A 19290-nucleotide genomic window follows, 5' to 3' on the forward strand; every position below is an offset into this window, starting at 1 on the left:
AAAAAAAAACAGAGCCAGAAGTAAAAGCTCCAAGAAGAACACAATAAAACCAAATTTAAACTGTGACAACAACAAAAAGAAAGAGGGGGAGAAGATGGAGATTAACAGTAGCAAAGGACGATGGAGTGCAAAAGTACTCACAAAATAGTTCGCTACAATGAACAGGGTAGGGACCCTATTCATTACTCAAAGGTAACCACCATTGAAAAAACCACCACAGAAGCACATGAGATAAAAAAGATAGCAACAGAGGAAAGATGTATGGAATACAACCAAATAAAAACAAAACATAGAAAAATGAAAGAGAAGGATCAAACAAGACACAAAACTAACAGAAAGCAAGATATAAAATGGCAATAGGGAACTCACAAGTATCAATAATTACACTAAATGTAAACGGATTAAACTCACCAATAAAAAGGCACAGAGTAGCAGAATGGATTAAAAACGAAAATCCAACTGTATGCTGCCTACAGGAAACTCATCTAAGTAACAAGGATAAAAACACATTCAAAGTGAAAGGCTGGAAAACAATACTCCAAGCAAATAACATCCAAAAAAAAGCAGGTGTAGCAATACTCATATCGGATAATGCTGACTACAAGACAGGAAAAGTACTCAGAGACAAAAATGGCCATTTCATAATGGCTAAGGGGACACTGAATCAAGAAGACATAACAATTCTTAATATATATGCACCAAACCAAGGAGCACCAAAATATATAAGACAGCTACTTATTGATCTTAAAACAAAAACTGACAAAAATACAATCATACTTGGAGTCCTCAATACACCGCTGACGGCTCTAGATAGGTCATCCAAACAGAGAATCAACAAAGACATAGTGGCCTTAAACAAAGCACTAGAGCACCTGGATATGATAGACATCTACAGGACATTTCATCCCAAAGTGACTGAGTATACATTTTTCTCCAGTGTACATGGATCATTCTCAAGAATTGACCATATGTTGGGCCACAAAAACAACATCAGCAAATTCAAAAAAATTGAAGTTGTACCAAGCATATTTTCTGATCATAAAGCCTTGAAACTAGAATTCAACTGCAAAAAAGAGGAAAAAAATCCCACAAAAATGTGGAAACTAAACAACATACTTTTAAAAAATGAATGGGTCAAAGAAGAAATAAGTGCAGAGATCAAAAGATATATACAGACTAATGAAAATGACAATACGACATTTCAGAATCTATGGGATGCAGCAAAAGCAGTGATAAGAGGGAAGTTCATATCACTTCAGGCCTATATGAACAAACAAGAGAGAGCCCAAGTGAACCACTTAACTTCACACCTTAAGGAACTAGAAAAAGAAGAACAAAGACAACCCAAAACCAGCCGAAGAAAGGAGATAATAAAAATCAGAGCAGAAATAAATGAATTAGAGAACAGAAAAACTATAGAAAAAATTAATAGAACAAGGAGCTGGTTCTTTGAAAAGATCAACAAAATTGACAAACCCTTGGCAAGACTTCCCAAGGAAAAAAAAGAAAGAACTCATATAAACAAAATCCAAAATGAAAGAGGAGAAATCACCACGGACACCGTAGATATACAAAGAATTATTGTAGAATACTATGAAAAACTTTATGCCACTAAATTCAACAACCTAGAAGAAATGGATAAATTACTAGAACAATACAACCTTCCTAGACTGAGTCAAGAAGAAGCAGAAAGCCTAAACAGACCTATCAGTAGAGAAGAAATAGAAAAAACCATTAAAAACCTCCCCAAAAATAAAAGTCCAGGCCCAGACGGTTATACCAGCGAATTTTATCAAACATTCAAAGAAGACTTGGTTCCTATTCTACTCAAAGTCTTCCAAAAAATTGAAGAAGAAGCAATACTTCCAAACACATTTTATGAGGCCAACATAACCCTCATGCCAAAACCAGGCAAGGATGGCACAAAAAAAGAAAACTACAGACCAATATCTCTCATGAATACAGATGCTAAAATACTAAACAAAATACTAGCAAATTGAATACAACAACATATTAAAAAAATAATACATCATGATCAAGTGGGATTCATCCCAGAATCTCAAAGATGGTTCAACATACATAAAACGGTTAACGTAATACACCATATCAACAAAACAAAGAACAAAAACCACATGATCTTATCAATAGATGCAGAAAAGGCTTTTGATAAAATACAACACAATTTTATGTTTAAGACTCTCAACAAAATGGGTATAGAAGGAAAATATCTCAACATGATAAAGGCCATATATGATAAACCATCAGCTAACATCATATTAAATGGCACTAAACTGAAGGCTTTCCCCCTTAAATCAGGAACAAGACAGGGTTGTCCACTCTCTCCACTCTTATTTAATGTGGTACTAGAGGTTCTAGCCAGAGCAATCAGACAAGACAAAGAAATAAAAGGCATCCATATCGGAAAAGAAGAAGTAAAGGTATCACTTTTTGCAGATGATATGATCCTATACATCGAAAACCCCAAAGAATCCACAAAAAGACTACTAGAAACAATAAGCCAATACAATAAGGTCGCAGGATACAAAATTAACATACAGAAGTCAATAGCCTTTCTATATGCCAACAATGAAACAATTGAGAACGAACTCAAAAGAATAATCCCCTTCACGATTGCAACAAAAAAAATAAAATACTTAGGAATAAACATAACAAAGAATGTAAAGGACTTATATAATGAAAACTATAAACCATTGTTAAGGGAAATCGAAAAAGATATAATGAGATGGAAGAATATACCTTGTTCTTGGCTAGGAAGAATAAATATAATCAAGATGGCTATATTACCCAAAGCAATATACAAATTTAATGCAATTCCCATCAAACTTCCAATGACGTTTTTTAAAGAAATAGAGCAAAAAATCATCAGATTTATATGGAACTATAAAAAAACCCGAATAGTCAAAGCAATCCTAAAGAAAAAGAATGAAGCTGGGGGCATTACAATACCTGACTTCAAACTATATTATAGGGCCACGACAATCAAAACAGCATGGTATTGGCAGAAAAATAGACACTCAGACCAATGGAACAGAATAGAAAGTCCAGAAATAAAACCACATATATATAGTCAAATAATTTTTGATAAAGGAGCCAATAACACACAATGGAGAAAAGAAAGCCTCTTCAATAAATGGTGCTGGGAAAACTGGAAAGCCACATGCAAAAGAATGAAACTGGACTACAGTCTCTCCCCCTGTACAAAAATTAACTCAAAATGGATCAAAGATCTAAACATAAGACCTGAAACAATTAAGTACATAGAAGAAGACATAGGTACTCAACTCATGGACCTGGGTTTTAAAGAGCATTTTATGAATTTGACTCCACAGGCAAGAGAAGTGAAGGCAAAAATTAATGAATGGGACTACATCAGACTAAGAAGTTTTTGCTCAGCAAGAGAAACTGATAACAAAATAAACAGAAAGCCAACTAAATGGGAAATGATATTTTCAAACAACAGCTCAGATAAGGGCCTAATATCCAAAATATACAAAGAACTCATAAAACTCAACAACAAACAAATAAACAATCCAATAAAAAAATGGGAAGAGGATATGAACAGACACTTCTCCCAGGAAGAAATACAAATGGCCAACAGATATATGAAAAGATGCTCATCTTCTTTAGCTATTAGAGAAATGCAAATCAAAACGGCAATGAGATACCACCTCACACCTGTTCGATTAGCTATTATTAGCAAGACAGGTAATAACAAATGTTGGAGAGGCTGTGGAGAAAAAGGAACCCTCATACACTGTTGGTGGGAATGTAAAGTAGTACAACCATTATGGAAGAAAGTATGGTGGTTCCTCAAAAAACTGAAAATAGAACTACCTTATGACCCAGCAATCCCTCTACTGGGTATATACCCCAAAAACTCAGAAACATTGATACGTAAAGACACATGCAGCCCCATGTTTATTGCAGCATTGTTCACAGTGGCCAGGACATGGAAACAACCAAAAATCCCGTCAATAGATGACTGGATAAAGAAGATGTGGCACATATACACTATGGAATACTACTCAGCCATAAGAAATGATGACATCGGAACATTTACAGGAAAATGGTGGGATCTTGATAACATGATACGAAGTGAAATAAGTAAATCAGAAAAAAAACAGGAACTGCATTATTCCATACGTAGGTGGGACATAAAAGTGAAACTAAGAGACATTGATAAGTGTGGTGGTTGGGGGGGGGGGAATGGGAGAGGGAAAGGGGGAGGGGAGGGGGAGGGGCACAAAGAAAACAAGATAGAAGGTGACAGAGGACAATCTGACTTTGGGTGATGGGTATGCAACATAATTGAATGACAAGATAACCTGGACTTGTTATCTTTGAATATATGTATCCTGATTTATTGATGTCACCTCATTAAAAAAATAAAATTATTATAAAAACAAACAAACAAACAAACAAAAAAATAGATGTTCCTGCGGGGTCTCAGCGGCTCCTAGAGAGTCGAGTCTGTAGAACAAGTTTCCTTGGCCTTGAGGAAGCCTGCATTCCAGCTGCTAAGGGGTCTGAATGGGATCACAGGGGGAGACATCCCCTGCGGGAAAGATGGACAGTTCTTCAGTGTCTTCTCTTCTTATGGGCACACTCCCCAATGTGTGTGTGTGTGTGTGTGTGTGTGTGTGTGTGTGTGTGTATCTGCACTTGGGTGCATGGTGTTTGCAGGCAGGGTTAGGAATGACAAGCAGAATATTTGTTCAATGGGCACAGAAGACAGATGAACAAACATCAACAAGTACTGACTTCCGTTAACATAATGTGGGTGTCCAATGCGTTTATTCATTCAATTCAGATTCAAATGAAACAAATGGGTATGGGCTGAGGCTGTGTGTGGGCTCTTGTTCTTGTCCCCTGGGAAACCAGCAATGACTCAATGACAGGGAAGGGCATCCTGAGGTCAGTGGAATATAGGCAACAACAACACTTGTTTGCTTTGGCAAGAGTCCAGCTCAGGGAGGACAGGTCACATGGGCTGGTTTTGGGAGATGGGACCTGGCAGGATTTTGTAGTTGGTAGATTACTGCCAGGTGAGGGACACAGGACTCCTGCGCACCCTGGAGGCACAGACATTTGGGATGAATGTGATTATCAGTTGAGGGGTCAACGTCCCATTGCAGTCTGTCACTGTAGATCTACTCCAGTTATCTGGGGAATAGCCAGTAAAGCAGGAACAGGACTCCCAGAACCCCGGCCACCCGCAGCTTCCTGGCCGCCACCCATGCCCACAGCTGGCCCAACAGCCCTCTGCCAGGCAGACCCTGCTCTCGGCGCGCTAGGCTCTGGGCCACCCGCCGCCGCCGCTCTTCCGGGTCCGCGCTTGCCAGCTCCTGCGCCAGGCGGTACTGGGGATTGGTGTAGGGGGCGCCCGCGTGGTCCCGCACCAGGCGCTCCACCAGCAGCAGCAGCTCACGCACTTGCGCCTCCCGCTCCGCGCCCCCCGCCCTGTTGTCGAAGCCGCACACGCGGCCCCCGCACTCGGCCACCAGCGCCTGCAGCGCGCGGTTGTCCGTGTCGCGCACGTACTCCTGCAGCGAGTCCCCCGCCAGGTCCTCTTTGCGGGTGAACAGCACGATGGTGTGCGTCACCACGTCGTCTCCAAACAGCGCTTTGAGCGCGCTCACGGCCTGCTGGTCCTGCGCGGTGAAGCGGCCCAGCTGAGTCACCAGAAGCAGCGCGTGGGGCCCGGGCGCCGACAACAGATAGCAGCGTGTCCGCTCCTCATACCCAGGGTCTGTCTTGGGGACTAGGGAGCTGAAAAGATCCGGGGTGTCCATCACCTCCACGTGCCACTGGCGCCACCTGCAGCTCCCCACCTCGCAGGTTCTTGTCACCGAGGTGGCTCCCAGCTTGGAGAGGAAGCGCCTGTGGCCAAGGATGCTGTTCCCAGTGGCGCTCTTCCCTGCCCCTGTCCTCCCCACCAGGATGAGTCTCAGCAGGGGCTCCTGTAGGGCTTGCGTGGACTCTTCGCAACCTGGAGGACAAGTGACCTGTGAGTTTCCAAACCTTAAAACAACTTACCCTGGTTACCTGCCCATTCCAGAGCCCTTTGAACAAAGAAAATAGTGCTTCAGCTCTGCTTTCTAACCAAACCCTCCTGAGGTCACTGGTCAGAGCTTTCTGAAGTGTGGGGGTCTTCACCAGCTATTTCTGTCGCCTCTACTGTCAGCATGTGCACCTGTAGATGCTCAACACCTGGTGGGCCTTTCTCCAGAGGATCCCCTTTATTATCCCAGGAATGACTCACCTGCCTTGTTCTGGTCATCCACACTGCACAGAGCTGTCCCTACTTGACAGCTTCAGTGGTCTCTGCCATACTCTCCCACATTCCAGCCCCAGGAAGCAGGGCAGGAGGGGCAGTAGATTGGGGGTGAAGGGCTCACTGAGTCCCAGAGACCCTATCCTTGACTCCCAGCCCCATCATCAGCCAGCTGTGCCACCTTGGAAATTGCTTGTGTAAGTGTAAAGCCTTTGTGCAAAAGTGGGAATAACAGTATAGAGTTGAGAACCTGGGGTTGTTGAGCAGATTAGATGAGATCACCTCTTCTCCGTTGTCCTTCTCTCTCCCTCCTGCTCCCTCCCCTCCCTCTTAAACCTGCTGTCTGCTAATAAGACACCCTTTAACCTTCCATCCTGGTTCTCAAACTTTCTACCTATTGTCATGTTCCCTAGTGCGTGATCTGATATTCTCTACATTCCCTTCTGTGGGGTTAAGAGTGTGTTTATAATCCTCATTTTACACTTTGGGAATGGAGGCGCAGGCTTGTCAAAGAAGTTAGTATCTCCCAACTGGGTAGGGGCAGAGATCCCGCTAAAATGTACATCTCAGGGCGCCTGCTGTTTCAGCCCAGACACTTCAGAGACCCCTTGGGGGCTTGTCTGTTCAGTCCAGAGTTTGCCCACCCCCCTCACTACCCAGAGCTCACACCTCGGGGCAAGTATGTGGTGCAAGACGTGTTCTTACCATAGGCGCTTTCTTCATCTCTCGCCATCTTCAGCCCTGCCATGCTCACCTGAAAGAGCCCAGGCACAATTCATTCATTGGTTCATTCGTTGGTTCATTCGTTCATTCGTTCGTTCGTTCATTCATTCATTCATTCATTCATCACGTAATTCTCACCACCACAGCATGTCTAGCTAAATCCAAAGAGCCGGTGACGCCCGAGTGACAAAGTTGTGGTTCCCGCTCCCCCTGAACATCAGAGTTGAGGGAAGAGCATTGGAAGGGCCGCGGAGCTGGGGCAGGACTGATGCTGTGAGCGGGTTTGCAGAGATCAGTTTTGTGTTTCAGGGATGAGACGTGCAAAGGGCAGAGGGGAGACAGTGACACTTACTCTGTGACAGCGAGGAAGCTTCGGAAACTAATTTTCCCAGATGATTATGCCTCCGCGACCAAAGCTGTAGTTACTATGTTTTCCCAGGACATTCAGTAGCTAGGGGAGACTTGGGGGCACTGTGAGAACCAGAACATTTGCTCAGCGACTTAGGGGACCACTTAGGGCAGCTGTCCTAGGAGACAAGCAAGAAGAGAACTGGAATGTTAGTTTCAGAAGTTGAAAAAGAAATGTATGTCCCTGGTAATGCGCTGAGCCTCTGGCTCTGCTCTGGGAAGTCACATCACTGTCCTGTCCCAGCGCATGTCTGATGTGGTCATTGTACTGGGGAGGCTGGGACACCACCTCCTGCTCCTGACGTCCCACCCCCAAAGCTGTGGCTTCCCAAAGTAAATGGGTCCCTCCAATCAGTCATCACTTCATGCTGTGGGACATTCTGTGCTCCCTGAGACCTGAGCACAGTGCACAGCATCCTCAGTCAGCCTCCCCAGGATCAGGACAGTGACTCCCCACACGGACACTCAGATGCTCCCCAGAGAGCAGACTCCGTGCCTTTCCCTGCCATCTTGTGCTCCCACTCTTGTGATGGGTCAGCCTCCCCACATCCTGTCCTGTTCCTGCCTGTGCCACACTGTCCACTCCAAATAACAGCTCTTCATGTCAGCCACCTGGGTACCGCAGGGGACTGCGTTCTCTTCTGTTGACTCCCCACAAGGTGAGTCATGGGAGAGGCAGGTTGAATGTCTTGTCTCTGGCCAGATGACTTAGATTACGGCTGGCCTGGTCCTCAGTCCAATGGTGATTGTGTCTTTGCAGGAACTTGCCTGCCCTGTCCGCAAGCCTCCAGTAATGTTCACCCCTGCTCCAAACTTATGAGATTAGTTGTTTTGTGTGTAGAAATCAACACAAGCCCATACTGACACCAGAGCAGAAATGGAGAAAAAGCAACATCTTCAGAGCAAGGATTAAGAATTTAGCTAGAGCAAGGGATCCTGGTTAAAGGTGGGGATGAAAACGTCAGAGAACTCCCGGTACCCCAACATGGGCCCTTGAGCACTTCCCAAGGAGTTCAGTGTGGGCTTTAGAGAGTTGTGCAGGTCTACAGAGCTGAGATCTGGGGTTACAAAGCACATGCTGTTATTGAAGAATGGAAAACATGTAGCACCCTGTATCTTAACCCTGCAAGGGACTGAGTTTAGGCACCTTGTCCAGGGCTTCCTGAACTTCCTGTCTGTGGGAATTCTTTAAAATGTGTATTTCTCAGATATTTTCATTCACACACCTGTACTTTTAGAACATAAGCAATCCCCACACCCCCGGTGGCCTGTGCTTCTGATGCACTCAGTCTGCAAACTGAGTTTCTGAGTCAGTTTTCCTAGTCCAGCCCCTGTCATCCTGCAGAGGAGGGGACGGAACCCAGAGTGGTCCACCTCCCACACAGCCCTGGGCAGCTTGTATTGGGGAGCAGGTGTGTCAGGGCACAGGTGGGGGAAGGGTTTCAGGACCACATTTATGACCTTCACCTTCTCCTGCAGGCTGCTTTGTGGACACTTGGAAGAGTGGAACATTTCAGGTGGTTCAGCCCAGATACCTACAGAACTTGCACTTTGTAACTTGTCTGAGCTTAGACTCGCTTCTGTGTCCTCAGAAATATCTTTGCCTTTACCGAGTATGCAGGTGGGGACTGTCTGCCGCCTTCTCGAGTGCACTTTGGTTCCTGCAGAAGAGCGAGCAGACGCCTTCCTTTCTGGTCAGAGGGGTAGGGCAGGAGAGGGTTAGCCCCGAGCAAGCATGGCATCCAGGCCGGAGGAGATGCACAGCACTGCTCCAGACCCTGCTCTGTATGCGACTCAGCCCGTCCTCAACCACTTGGGGGTGTGGAGTGACCCTCTCTAGGTCCCGCTTCTCTCCCTGGTACCTAGAAGAACGGGAACATGGGTGCCCACTCAGTGAGTGTCACGAAGGCTCTGAATGTTTCTCAATCCTCACAGCTCCTACTCCCTGGGGCCTCCTTCCCCTGTTGGGCTCACCTTTCCTGCAGAATGGGTGGCAGGCTCTGACATCGGCCCGAGAAGCCCCTGACCTCCGGCCGTGAGTGCAGCTGGCTGGTCCTCCCAGTACATGGGGAAGTGTCCCGCCTCTCAGACCTCAGAGTACAGGAAGCTGGGGGAAGGGGAGGGCCCAGGGGTGACAACTTAAAGAGACAGAGTTTCCATTGCCAAACCCCGCTGTGGACAATGGTGATGTTTTCCGAAGGTCCCTGTGACACCAAGATCTTGTCCCCCGGAGGGGCTCTAATGTCAGAGGAGAAAGCATTCCAGTCTCAGAACGTATCCATCTCTAACTGGAGGTTGTACTGTGTGACCAACATCTACCCATGCCCCCGTCTGCCAGCCCCTGGTAACCACCATCTATTCTCCAGTTCTGTGAATTTGGATTTTTAAAATATCACATAAAAAGTGATTTCATATAGTCTTTGTTATCCTGTGTGACATACTTTACTTATAAAATGCCCTCACAGTCTCTTTGCAAATGGAAAGATGTTTTTCTAATTTTCTTGAGGTGGGCAGTCGGGGTCCCAGTATTGTAGCCTGTTGTCCCTGGCACAGAGCCTCTGCACTGTGGATAGAGAGGGACTAGGGTGCTGCTGGCTGGGCTCACCTGGTTAGTCCTGCACTCAGAGTGCAGGGGGTGAGAATGGCTGCCAATCTGCCCCTATGGATAAGGTACCATATTCCTGATGGGTAACTGAGGGCAGAGGGAGCCCCATCACCTGCCCACACCTGCCCACAGTGGTGTTTCCTTCAAGCTGAGCTGAAGGTGAGTTCGGGAGGGAGGAAGGAAGCCATGGCTCACATGCCACACAGACTCCCACTCTTACTAAGTTTTAGTAGATTAAAAAAAAATAATGTTTCATCATTTGCTATATGGCCTAAGGACAAAGCTTAGAGACTTTAATTTAAAAAATCACCAGTTATGGCTGTTCCAGCAGTAATGTCTGAGGGCTCCCCATGATGCTGTCTAGAGTGCAAACCCTGGTGGTGGATTCAGATTAAACATGGGCCACCGTGCTGGTCTCCTCATCATTCGTCCTGTGGAGTGCTGGGACTTGTACAGTTTAGTTTTCCCTTTTTGTTCCTTAGGGAAGTGAATGCCACATTGGTAAATGGGCACCTAGGTGCCACTGCCATTGTCTTCCAGATTGCTGTCTGTGTCTGGAGTCCTTGGCTTTCCACAAGTGCATATCCATTGCCCTCGCAGAGGACCGAAGAATGCCAGGTCTCCGCAGATCTCCACATAGTCACCGATGAGCAGGGATGTGTCTCTGGCTCTGCTCTCAACCCATATGTATGCATCCTGTCAAGATGAGCTCCCAGGGGTGACTTGTAGGGCTGTTCAGAGCCCTTTGCGCAGAGGAACCCTCACATGGTTCAATGCTCCATAATGAAATTCTTCATGATTTTTGAACAAACTTGCAAATTACACAGCTGGTACTGACCTGTCTTTATTTTAAGTTGGAAAACTGTTACCTAGGACCTTTTAAAGTGTCCATATCATTAACATTAATAATTGGTCCAATGATTTCCAACACTAGCTGCTTCCGTCCATGGGACTCACCCTACTATCCACTGCATCCAGCCGCATCTGGTCCTCTTTGTAGCCATCTTCAAACTCAAGCAACGACTGATCCAGATTTCTCAGTCTAGTGGATTAAAATGTATAATAGTAATAAAACACTCAATATTGTAATGGTGATGCAACAACTAGAACGTCTAGTCAACTGTGACCACTGTGACAGCCTGTCTCTCACCTGGAAAAATCTCGAGAGCCTGTTGATCCACCCCCCCAGGTAAATCTCAGATAAGCTGCCTGTCTGGCCTGCGGTGGGAGGCAGTAGGAAGGGCGGGAGGGAAAGGTACCTGCTGACTTGTCGGTCATGCCGCTTTCAAGCTAGCAAAATTCCTATGGAAATAACCAGAGAAGCTGTGTGGTCACTGGAAGACTTTTCTCCAGCCTCCTCTTCATCTTTCCCTCTGGATACCAATAGTTTAGGCCCCCATGGCTTCGTGTTTGTTAATTTCTGAGTGGGTTACTTGAGACCCTCCTGAGAGACCACACTCAACTCCCATATCATGTAATCACTAGCAAGCACCCCAAGGATACGCCAAGTCACAGGCCCGACTCTCTTCTCCCAGAATCCCCTGCACTCTCCCACTGCACCGGGGAACATGACCAGACACTGTGTCTGGCTTTCTGGCAAGACTTAGTTCATTCAATAAGGACTTTTTGAATCATCATATAACCCAATCACCAACCATAGCTTTGGAAATTTCAGTGCCAGAGCGGGCACACGGAGGGAAAGTTTTCAACTTGGTAAAACTGAAGCAGCCAGCAGGTTATGGGGCAATATTTCTGTCTCTTTAAAGGCAAACATTCCCTCACTGGCCCCACCCACTCTGAGTTTCCTGGCTCAGTGGTTTGGAGGCTCAAGCACTTTCCCCTTCCTCATAGTTAAAGCATAAGCACCAGCTCAAAGGTCTACTTTGGAGAAAACCTGAGAGCTCATCATCTCCTTCAATAGAAGGTGAGCCTGGCTGAGAAGGGGCCCAGGGAGTGGGCTGAGGGTAGGCTGTTGTCTGAGGAGGGACCAGGGACTGGCCCGCAGCACAGCAGGGAAATGCTGTCAGGGTGACCTAGGGTAGGAGTGGATGGAGTATGGAGCTTTTTTACCTCCATAATATCATATGGCTTATATTTAACAGGATAAATTTGTGCTGACTGGTGTGTCTTCACTCATTTGTTCCTGTGACAGACCGATGCCTGAGAAGTCTTCCTTTTTCCTCAATAGGATATTAGTGTTCCCAAGGCAGGTTTTTTCAGCTCAAAGACAATTTAGAGGCGACCCAGTTTAAACCCTTCTCCTGACTGATGAAGAAGCCGGATCCCAGCTTGAGCAGGGACTCTCCTGGGGGTACCCTCATCTCCGATGGCAGAGGACATCTTGAATGTGGTTTGTGGAATCCTTTCCATGATTTAGCAGAGAGAGGCTGTGACCCCAGTAGTGTGACGTTTGAGGTGGGGAGGGGTGCCCTGGGGGAGGACAGGCCATTCTGGAGAAACAGTGCATGAGAAACCCTCCTGTGAACTCCCTGGGTACAGGCTTCCTGCCAGTTCTCCACTCAGCAAGAGTGTGGAACCCCTTCCCTGCCCTCTCTCCATCTACCTCTGATTCGTTGGGATTTTAGAATCTCGGGCCTGAGGAGACACCAAGAAAGAGGCGCCGTGTGCAGTGGTTAGGATGGGACATGCTGGTCAGACAGACTTGTAATGGGATCCCTGCTTGGCCTGGTGCCTGTTAGCACTGTCACCTTGGGCAAGTATCTCAACGTTTTCAGAACACATCAATGTCCTCATTTAAAACATTAGAAAAATAAAATTAGTTTCCTTGCAGGCTTTTTTAGAGAGCAAATGAGATAATATAAAAAACATTTATCAGGGTTCTTGGTATAGAATATTTAGTAGTTATACTACAGAGATTAAATTTTTTATTGTGGAATAATTTTAAGTAACTCAAAGAAAATAATACTGTACAGGGAACTTCCATGTACCTAGACCAAGCTGCAACAATTATCAGCTGATGCCAATCTTGTTTCATATATATATATACTCACTACTCCCTACACACCCCACATTATTTTGAAGCAGACATCAGACATTGTTTCCATTTTCAGTAAATAGTTGAAACTTTTTAAAAGATATTACCATAATCAGTCTCCAAAAAGCAACTAGAATTTTTATGAAAAATTCCAGTTGCCTTCAGATTTCATTGATTGTCTCATAATTTAAAAAATTGTGTGAAGTTGGATTCAAATAAGATCCATAAATCACAATCATTTGATATGTCTTAAATTTAAATTAATATGTAGGTTTCCAAACTTCCCTGTCTCTTTCTGGGAAATTCTCTGTATAAGAAAAGGGAAGTCAAAAAAAGAAAGAAAGAAAGAAAAAAGAAAGGGGAAGTCTATTTTCCAACAGAATCGGGCTGTGTACATGTTGTCGATGACATCCTCAGTGTGTCATTCACCTGCTTCTCTAGTTCCAGTGTTTTGTGTGAATTTATATTTAAGAAGAGACTTGATCACCCAGGTCTGACTGGTGGCAATACTTCGTAGGTGCTGCTATAAACTTCCATCAGAAGGCACATCATGTTTGGTTGTCTCTCTGTCTGTGGCATTAATGATTTCTTTAGTTTCGTTAGATGTCACAAATGATGACACTCAAATTCTATCCTAGTTTCTTCATTTATGAGATGAAATAATCCTATGTAAACATAGTTCCCCCAACCATCCTCTCATTTCCATGAGGTACAGTCATATAAGAAAGACAAGATAAATGCTTGATACTTTCCCTCCATTTGTCAGTGTCAGAGTCGTAGCAGACTCCAAAGGGAGCAATTGACAACTTTGAGGAAGAAGGCACTGTTGTGAACACATTTAATACATGTGTATTCATTGGAATTGTTATCGATGCTCAAACTGTCCCATTTTTGTCCAGCTGGATTCTCTTCAAGTTGGCTCTTAAGTCCTTTTGACAATATTTTAGTAATTATCAGAGCTTATCCTATCTTTCTAGTTGACAAGAGAGTGTAGGCTCCACTCAAATATTTTCGGCCTAGACCTAGAATTAGTAGGTAACCTCTCCATTTTTTCCTTCACTTTGTTTTCACTTGATGACATGTCCTAGAGCTATCCCCATACAGGTACAAAGAGACACATCTCCTCCCTGTTCACAAACAACACTTCCTTTGTGAGCTTGCCTTCAGTATTCTACCAGTCCCTTCAGACAGCCATCTGATAGATAGGTCTCTGATCTTTTGCTATTACAGATAATGATGCAAAAAAACAGCCTTATATATCATTTTTTCTGTATTTTTTGTCACTGTAATTTAGGGATAAATCTTAATATTGAGGATCGATATCCAGAGGGAAAATGCATGTGTACCTTTGTGAGATATTGCTAACTTCTCTGTAGGGTCTGGACTGTTATTCCATTCTCACCAGCCATGCAGGAGGGGTCCTGTTTCCCCCACACCTTTTCTAACAGATGGTGCCAGCAAATGTTTGGATTTTTCCAAACTTGGAGGTGAAAAGTAAAATCTTGGTTCAGAAATAAATGTATAATTGTAATTTATTTTATTTAGTTATTTTATTTTTGTGTTTTGATTTATTTTTCTCTGTTATGGATATGTATTAATTTTTTTATATATTCAAGGCATATTTAAATTTCTTATTTTCTGAATATCTATTCTTATCTCTTGTTTCATTTTCTCTTGAGTTGTTTGTCTTTTGTTTCTGTACCTTTTGAATTTCCTTGTATAATAGGAAAACTTTGATATGTGGGAATTGTTCTTTTTCCCTAGTTTGACATTTGTACTTTAATTTGTCTACAGTGTTTTTTGTCTCACATAATCTATGACATTTTTGTAATCACACTTATTAGTCCTTTTCCTTCATTTCAAATTCTAGAAATATCTTCCCTACCTCTGTAGTCCTCCAGCCCCCTGGGAACTACCAGTGTCACGTGAAAAAACCTTACTCAAGACACAATCTTATGTCAAGAGGAAGAGAGAGAGGGAGGCCTGCCAAGGGACGCAGAGAGAAACCTCCTAAATCTCCTTCTTCCTTAGCTTTTATTGATCTGAATCAGAACAGAGGTAACAGGAGGTACAAGGGAGGGAGGCCAGGTGACAAGGGGGAAGAGTGACTAATGGGCTTTTTGCTGACGTGGAGAAAGGGCTAATTTGGTCAGAACATTCTTTTTTTTTTTTTTTTTTTTTTTTTTTTTGCTAATTAACAATCACAAAGGAAAAAGGAAGGGACAATCTAGGACCATGATGGAAAACCCATGACACACGTGTCAGCACTGACTCACGTGGCCATTTTCAATGACACGCAGCCGCATGTGGCCGCATACCAGAGAAGTATGGGGCCACATGCCGAGAAGTATGTTTCATCCTCGGCTCCTGCACGGCCAGGTGCAAGAGCCGAGGATAAAACATTTGCTGTAGTGTAGACACTCTGTGCCAGAGGTTTGTAAGCCAAAACAACAGAACTCCACCACAGAACATCTAGTTCTGGGACATCCAGTTAAGCTGTTTTTCTCGAAGTGACATACCACCTGAGTTATGCTTGTTTTTTTAGCGAATTTTGACATATCAAGCTCAAAAGATTGTCCATTATTGATCTAAAACCTCTAGGCTAATTTTCTAAACTCAGTTCACTTGCATTCCTTTGTCTGCCCAAAGGTCACCCACTCACACTTTCTTAGTGTTTGCATCCAGGAGACATTCACTCAGGGCTTTTAACTAAAGTTCCCCATTCCAAGTCATAGAGGGTTCAAGGGTAAATGGGTGATTTCCTACATACCTCCAGGTTACAAAGAATTTCTCCATGATTTTCTATTATTTATATGGACTAGTTTCGTACATGTAAACTTCTGATCTATTTGGAATTTGAATGGCATGAGGCACAGGTGCCATTTTATCTTTTCTACGTGGTTCTACAATTACGCCACAGTCGCTCTACTAACTATCTTTATCCTTATGGATGTGAGATGTTGCTCTATGGAATCTGTAACATAATGCAATTGAAGTGAATATAAGTGCATAAAATAAGATTAACCTGGTCTATTTTCAAATTTTGTTTTATTTCACTGATCTCTCCATTCATGCACCAACATCATACAGCTTAACTTACAGAAACTACGATTCTGTGTGACTCATGAGTTATAAATGAGGCTTTACACTCATGAGTTACAATGAGGTTTACAAACCTCTGGCACAGAGTGTCTACACTACAGTGTCTGTGTGACTCCTGGTGGAGCTAGTCCTACATCTTTGTTCTTTTTCTTGATGGTGCCAGATAATCTCCTTTTTTCTTTGTCTCAATGACATTTATAACTCATTATTTTAATTTCATAATCTACTATATAACTTTATAATCCACAATTTTTTACCTACAGAAAAATGATGCAAATTTTGAATTTGTACTTATATAAAATCACATTAGAGAAGTATCTATTTATTTCACTTTATTGAAATGCTTTAAACATGAGTCAGTGTGAATTTAATTACAGAAACTATGATGTGTCACTCCTGGTGGATCTAGTCCAACCTTCTTGTTCCTTTTCTTGATGGTGCTGGGTAATTTTCTTCATCCAAATGACCCTTATAACCCATTGTTTTAACTTTATAATCCAGTATTTATCTTTCTAACCCACTGTTTATCACCTGCAGGGGAAAAATAGGTGATGGCCCAAATTTTAAATTTATAGTTATATAGAACCATTTTACAAAAGTACCTATTTGTTTCCATTTTCTGAAGTACTTTAAACATGAATCAGTGTTGAATTTGGTCAAATGTCCTTTCTGCATCTAGGTAATATTCTTCCTCATCTATTAATGTGGGATGTGTTGTAACAACCAGTTTTCTCATATTGAACCAGCCTAGTATTTCTAAAAGAAGTCACACTTAATCATGGTGCATTATATTTTTTGGTGTCCAATAATTTGTTTAGGATTTTTGTATTAATATTTCCAAGTGAAACATGACTGTAGCTTTATTTGTTAGTGAAATCTTTATTAGCCTTTGAGATCAATATTATACTTGATTCATAGAAATAATTGTTTCTATTCTTTTTTATATGATCAAGATCAGCTTATATGGCACTGAGATGATCAGCTGTTTTAAGGTTAGATGGGTTCCCCTGTGAAAGTACCAGACCTTGTGCTCCTTTGTGGGAAAACGCTACTTTATTATTTCTTCCACAGTAACTGAGCTGTGTCATCTCTGCTCTCACTGGGGTCAATGTCATAGACTATTAACATTTTCAGGGAGGAAAGAATGAAGAAAAGAGGTTTAGAAATGGTGCCCTCTTACATAAGTTGACCCTATCCCCTCTCCTTTCCTTCCTTAAGGTCTTGTGGGCACCTACACCCAGATCCTCTTGACAGAAACATGGCTGGCCACCAGGAGAAAACTCTGAGGATTGTCCTGGTGGGAAAAACAGGAAATGGGAAAAGTGCGACAGCAAACAGCATCCTTGGGAGAAATGAATTTGATTCTAAGGCTGCTGCCCAAGCTGTTACCAAGGAGTGTCAGAGAGCAACACGAAACTGGAAGGGGAGGAACCTTCTTGTTGTAGACACCCCAGGGCTCTTCGACACTAAGGAGACGCTGATGAAAACCTGTAAGGAAATCAGCCGGTGTGTCATTCAGTCCTCACCTGGGCCTCATGCCATCCTCCTGGTTGTGCAGCTGAACCGCTTCACGGAGGAAGAGTATAAAACGGTAGCGTTGATCAAGCACATCTTTGGGGAGGCAGCCATGAAGTACATGATCGTCTTGTTCACACGCAAAGATAATTTGGAGGAAGATCAGCAGCTCAGTGAGTTTATAAAAGAGGCTGATGTGGACCTAAGAAACATCATCCAGGAGTGTGGGAACCGCTACTGTGCCTTTAATAACAGAAGTAAAGACGAGGCTGAGAGGGAAGGTCAAGTACAGGAGCTGGTGGAGCTGATAGAGAAGATTGTGCAGGAGAACGGGGGGACTCACTTCTCTGACGCCGTCTACAAGGACATAGAGGAAAAGCTGAGATGTCAGGCAGAGGCTTTGAAGAAAATCTATGCTGAGCAACTAGAGAAGGAAATTAAACTAGTAAAATGGCTAAATATATCACAGCAAGAAAAGGAGGAAAAAATAAAATACCTAAAGATGAAGCATGAAGAACGAATTAAAAACATAAAAGAAGAAGCTGAAATGAATATATTTACAGATACTTTCAATAAAATTTTGGAGATAATTTCTAAAATATGGCATATGCTTTGGAAATAATGTAAATTTTATTTTTTCTTCTTAATTTAGTAGATGGCATTTTTCCAAAGATGGCTGCAACACTATCTTCTATGCTGCATGTTCCTTTTGTAATCTGAGCTCTATACTTTCTATTCAGTCTGTGTCCCCTGCCTTTAAAATCTATGGGCTTTGTGACTGTTTTCATAAATAGTAGGCGATTGTGGCTCCTGAGGTGGGATTAGGGACAAGGCCTCCTTGCTCTCTTGGGGTGCTTGCCCGTGGAACTTGGCCACCATGTTGTGAGGAAGCCCACATGGCCCGTGGAGGGGCCCCATGAAGAGGACTTGGAGTCTCTGGCCCACTCCCCCCACTGCTCTTACATCAGCCAGCAGAGCCTACATGGGCGCCATGCACGGGAGGCAACATGGACATGGGTTCTCCCGCTGCCAACTGAGCACTACAGATGGAGCCACAGCGAGCAAAGAGAAGCCGCCACCGCATCCTACCCTACCCCCAGATTCCTATGAAAATAAATGCTTGTTGTTTTCAACCACAAAACTTTGGGGTGGTTTGTTACACAGTGATAGCTAACCTGAAGCATCTTCCCAACTCATTCCCCACCCATCCCACAATGCCAGCAAACTTAAGAAGTTACAATATTGGCATACTCTGGCAATAGTATCTCATTGAGTTCACAGACTCGATTTAGAAAGATTCAGATAAGAACTCCTGCACACGCCTAGCATTAGCACCACTGGTGATATACATGGTTTCAATCCAAATCTCTGAGCGCTGTGTTATAGAAGCAGCCAGCTTCTCCAAGAAGAGGGTGTGTGGTCCATAGAGGCCAGGAAGTCGCTAAATTCTCGTACTGTTTTTCTCTCTTTTCTTTTTTAAGGCAATATCCTAACTTATAATGGCCCTGACTATACCTTAAAACTCTCTTCTGTCCCAAATGTTTTTCATTTGCCTCCACACTTACCCTACTTCACCTTAGCTCTTTGTCCCAGGGGGATCTATGTGGATCTCATTGTTACCAAACTCAAGGGGTTTGCCACTTGGGT

At 43.6% G+C, this 19290-nt stretch overlaps 2 protein-coding genes across 7 annotated transcripts; one reads left to right on the top strand and one right to left on the bottom strand.

Annotated features, from left to right (window-relative positions):
• Positions 1 to 4798: 4798 nt before the first annotated feature.
• Positions 4799 to 9517, bottom strand: LOC136406406 (GTPase IMAP family member 1-like). 5 transcript variants are annotated; one of them, XM_066386468.1, is made up of 4 exons: positions 9401 to 9517; positions 7371 to 7545; positions 7001 to 7049; positions 4799 to 6010 (listed from the first exon to the last, which is right to left on the bottom strand). In XM_066386468.1, exons 3-4 carry the CDS (start codon positions 7041 to 7043, stop codon positions 5181 to 5183), a joined length of 873 nt encoding a protein of 290 aa, XP_066242565.1. In that variant the 5' UTR covers positions 7044 to 7049; positions 7371 to 7545; positions 9401 to 9517; the 3' UTR covers positions 4799 to 5180. The 5 variants fall into 5 exon arrangements, with proteins under 5 accessions (XP_066242565.1, XP_066242563.1, XP_066242564.1 ...); XM_066386466.1 differs by having other exon boundaries at positions 6965 to 7049; XM_066386467.1 differs by having other exon boundaries at positions 6965 to 7049; positions 7371 to 7540; positions 9401 to 9416.
• Positions 9518 to 11874: 2357 nt separating this feature from the next.
• LOC136405481 (GTPase IMAP family member 7-like) lies at positions 11875 to 18784 on the top strand. 2 transcript variants are annotated; one of them, XM_066384926.1, is made up of 2 exons: positions 11875 to 11955; positions 17347 to 18784. In XM_066384926.1, the coding sequence occupies exon 2, from the start codon at positions 17387 to 17389 to the stop codon at positions 18263 to 18265; it is 879 nt and encodes a 292-aa protein (XP_066241023.1). In that variant the 5' UTR covers positions 11875 to 11955; positions 17347 to 17386; the 3' UTR covers positions 18266 to 18784. The 2 variants fall into 2 exon arrangements, with proteins under 2 accessions (XP_066241023.1, XP_066241022.1); XM_066384925.1 differs by lacking the exon at positions 11875 to 11955 and adding an exon at positions 12362 to 12381.
• The last annotated feature ends 506 nt before the right edge of the window (positions 18785 to 19290 follow it).

This window comes from Saccopteryx leptura, chromosome 5, assembly GCF_036850995.1.
Source record: "Saccopteryx leptura isolate mSacLep1 chromosome 5, mSacLep1_pri_phased_curated, whole genome shotgun sequence".
NCBI classification, from domain to species: Eukaryota; Metazoa; Chordata; class Mammalia; order Chiroptera; family Emballonuridae; genus Saccopteryx; species Saccopteryx leptura.

Excerpts from the sequence above, each read along its gene's own strand:
- LOC136406406 (XM_066386464.1), bottom strand. The coding sequence starts at position 9,493 with ATGTACTGGGAGGACCAGCCAGCTGCACTCACGGCCGGAGGTCAGGGG. Across the intron at positions 7,050-9,400 it reads CCACCCATTCTGCAGGAAAG|GTGAGCATGGCAGGGCTGAA; the intron begins GTGAGCCCAACA and ends GGGCTCTTTCAG. Across the intron at positions 6,011-6,964 it reads CACCACATACTTGCCCCGAG|GTTGCGAAGAGTCCACGCAA; the intron begins GTGTGAGCTCTG and ends CTTGTCCTCCAG.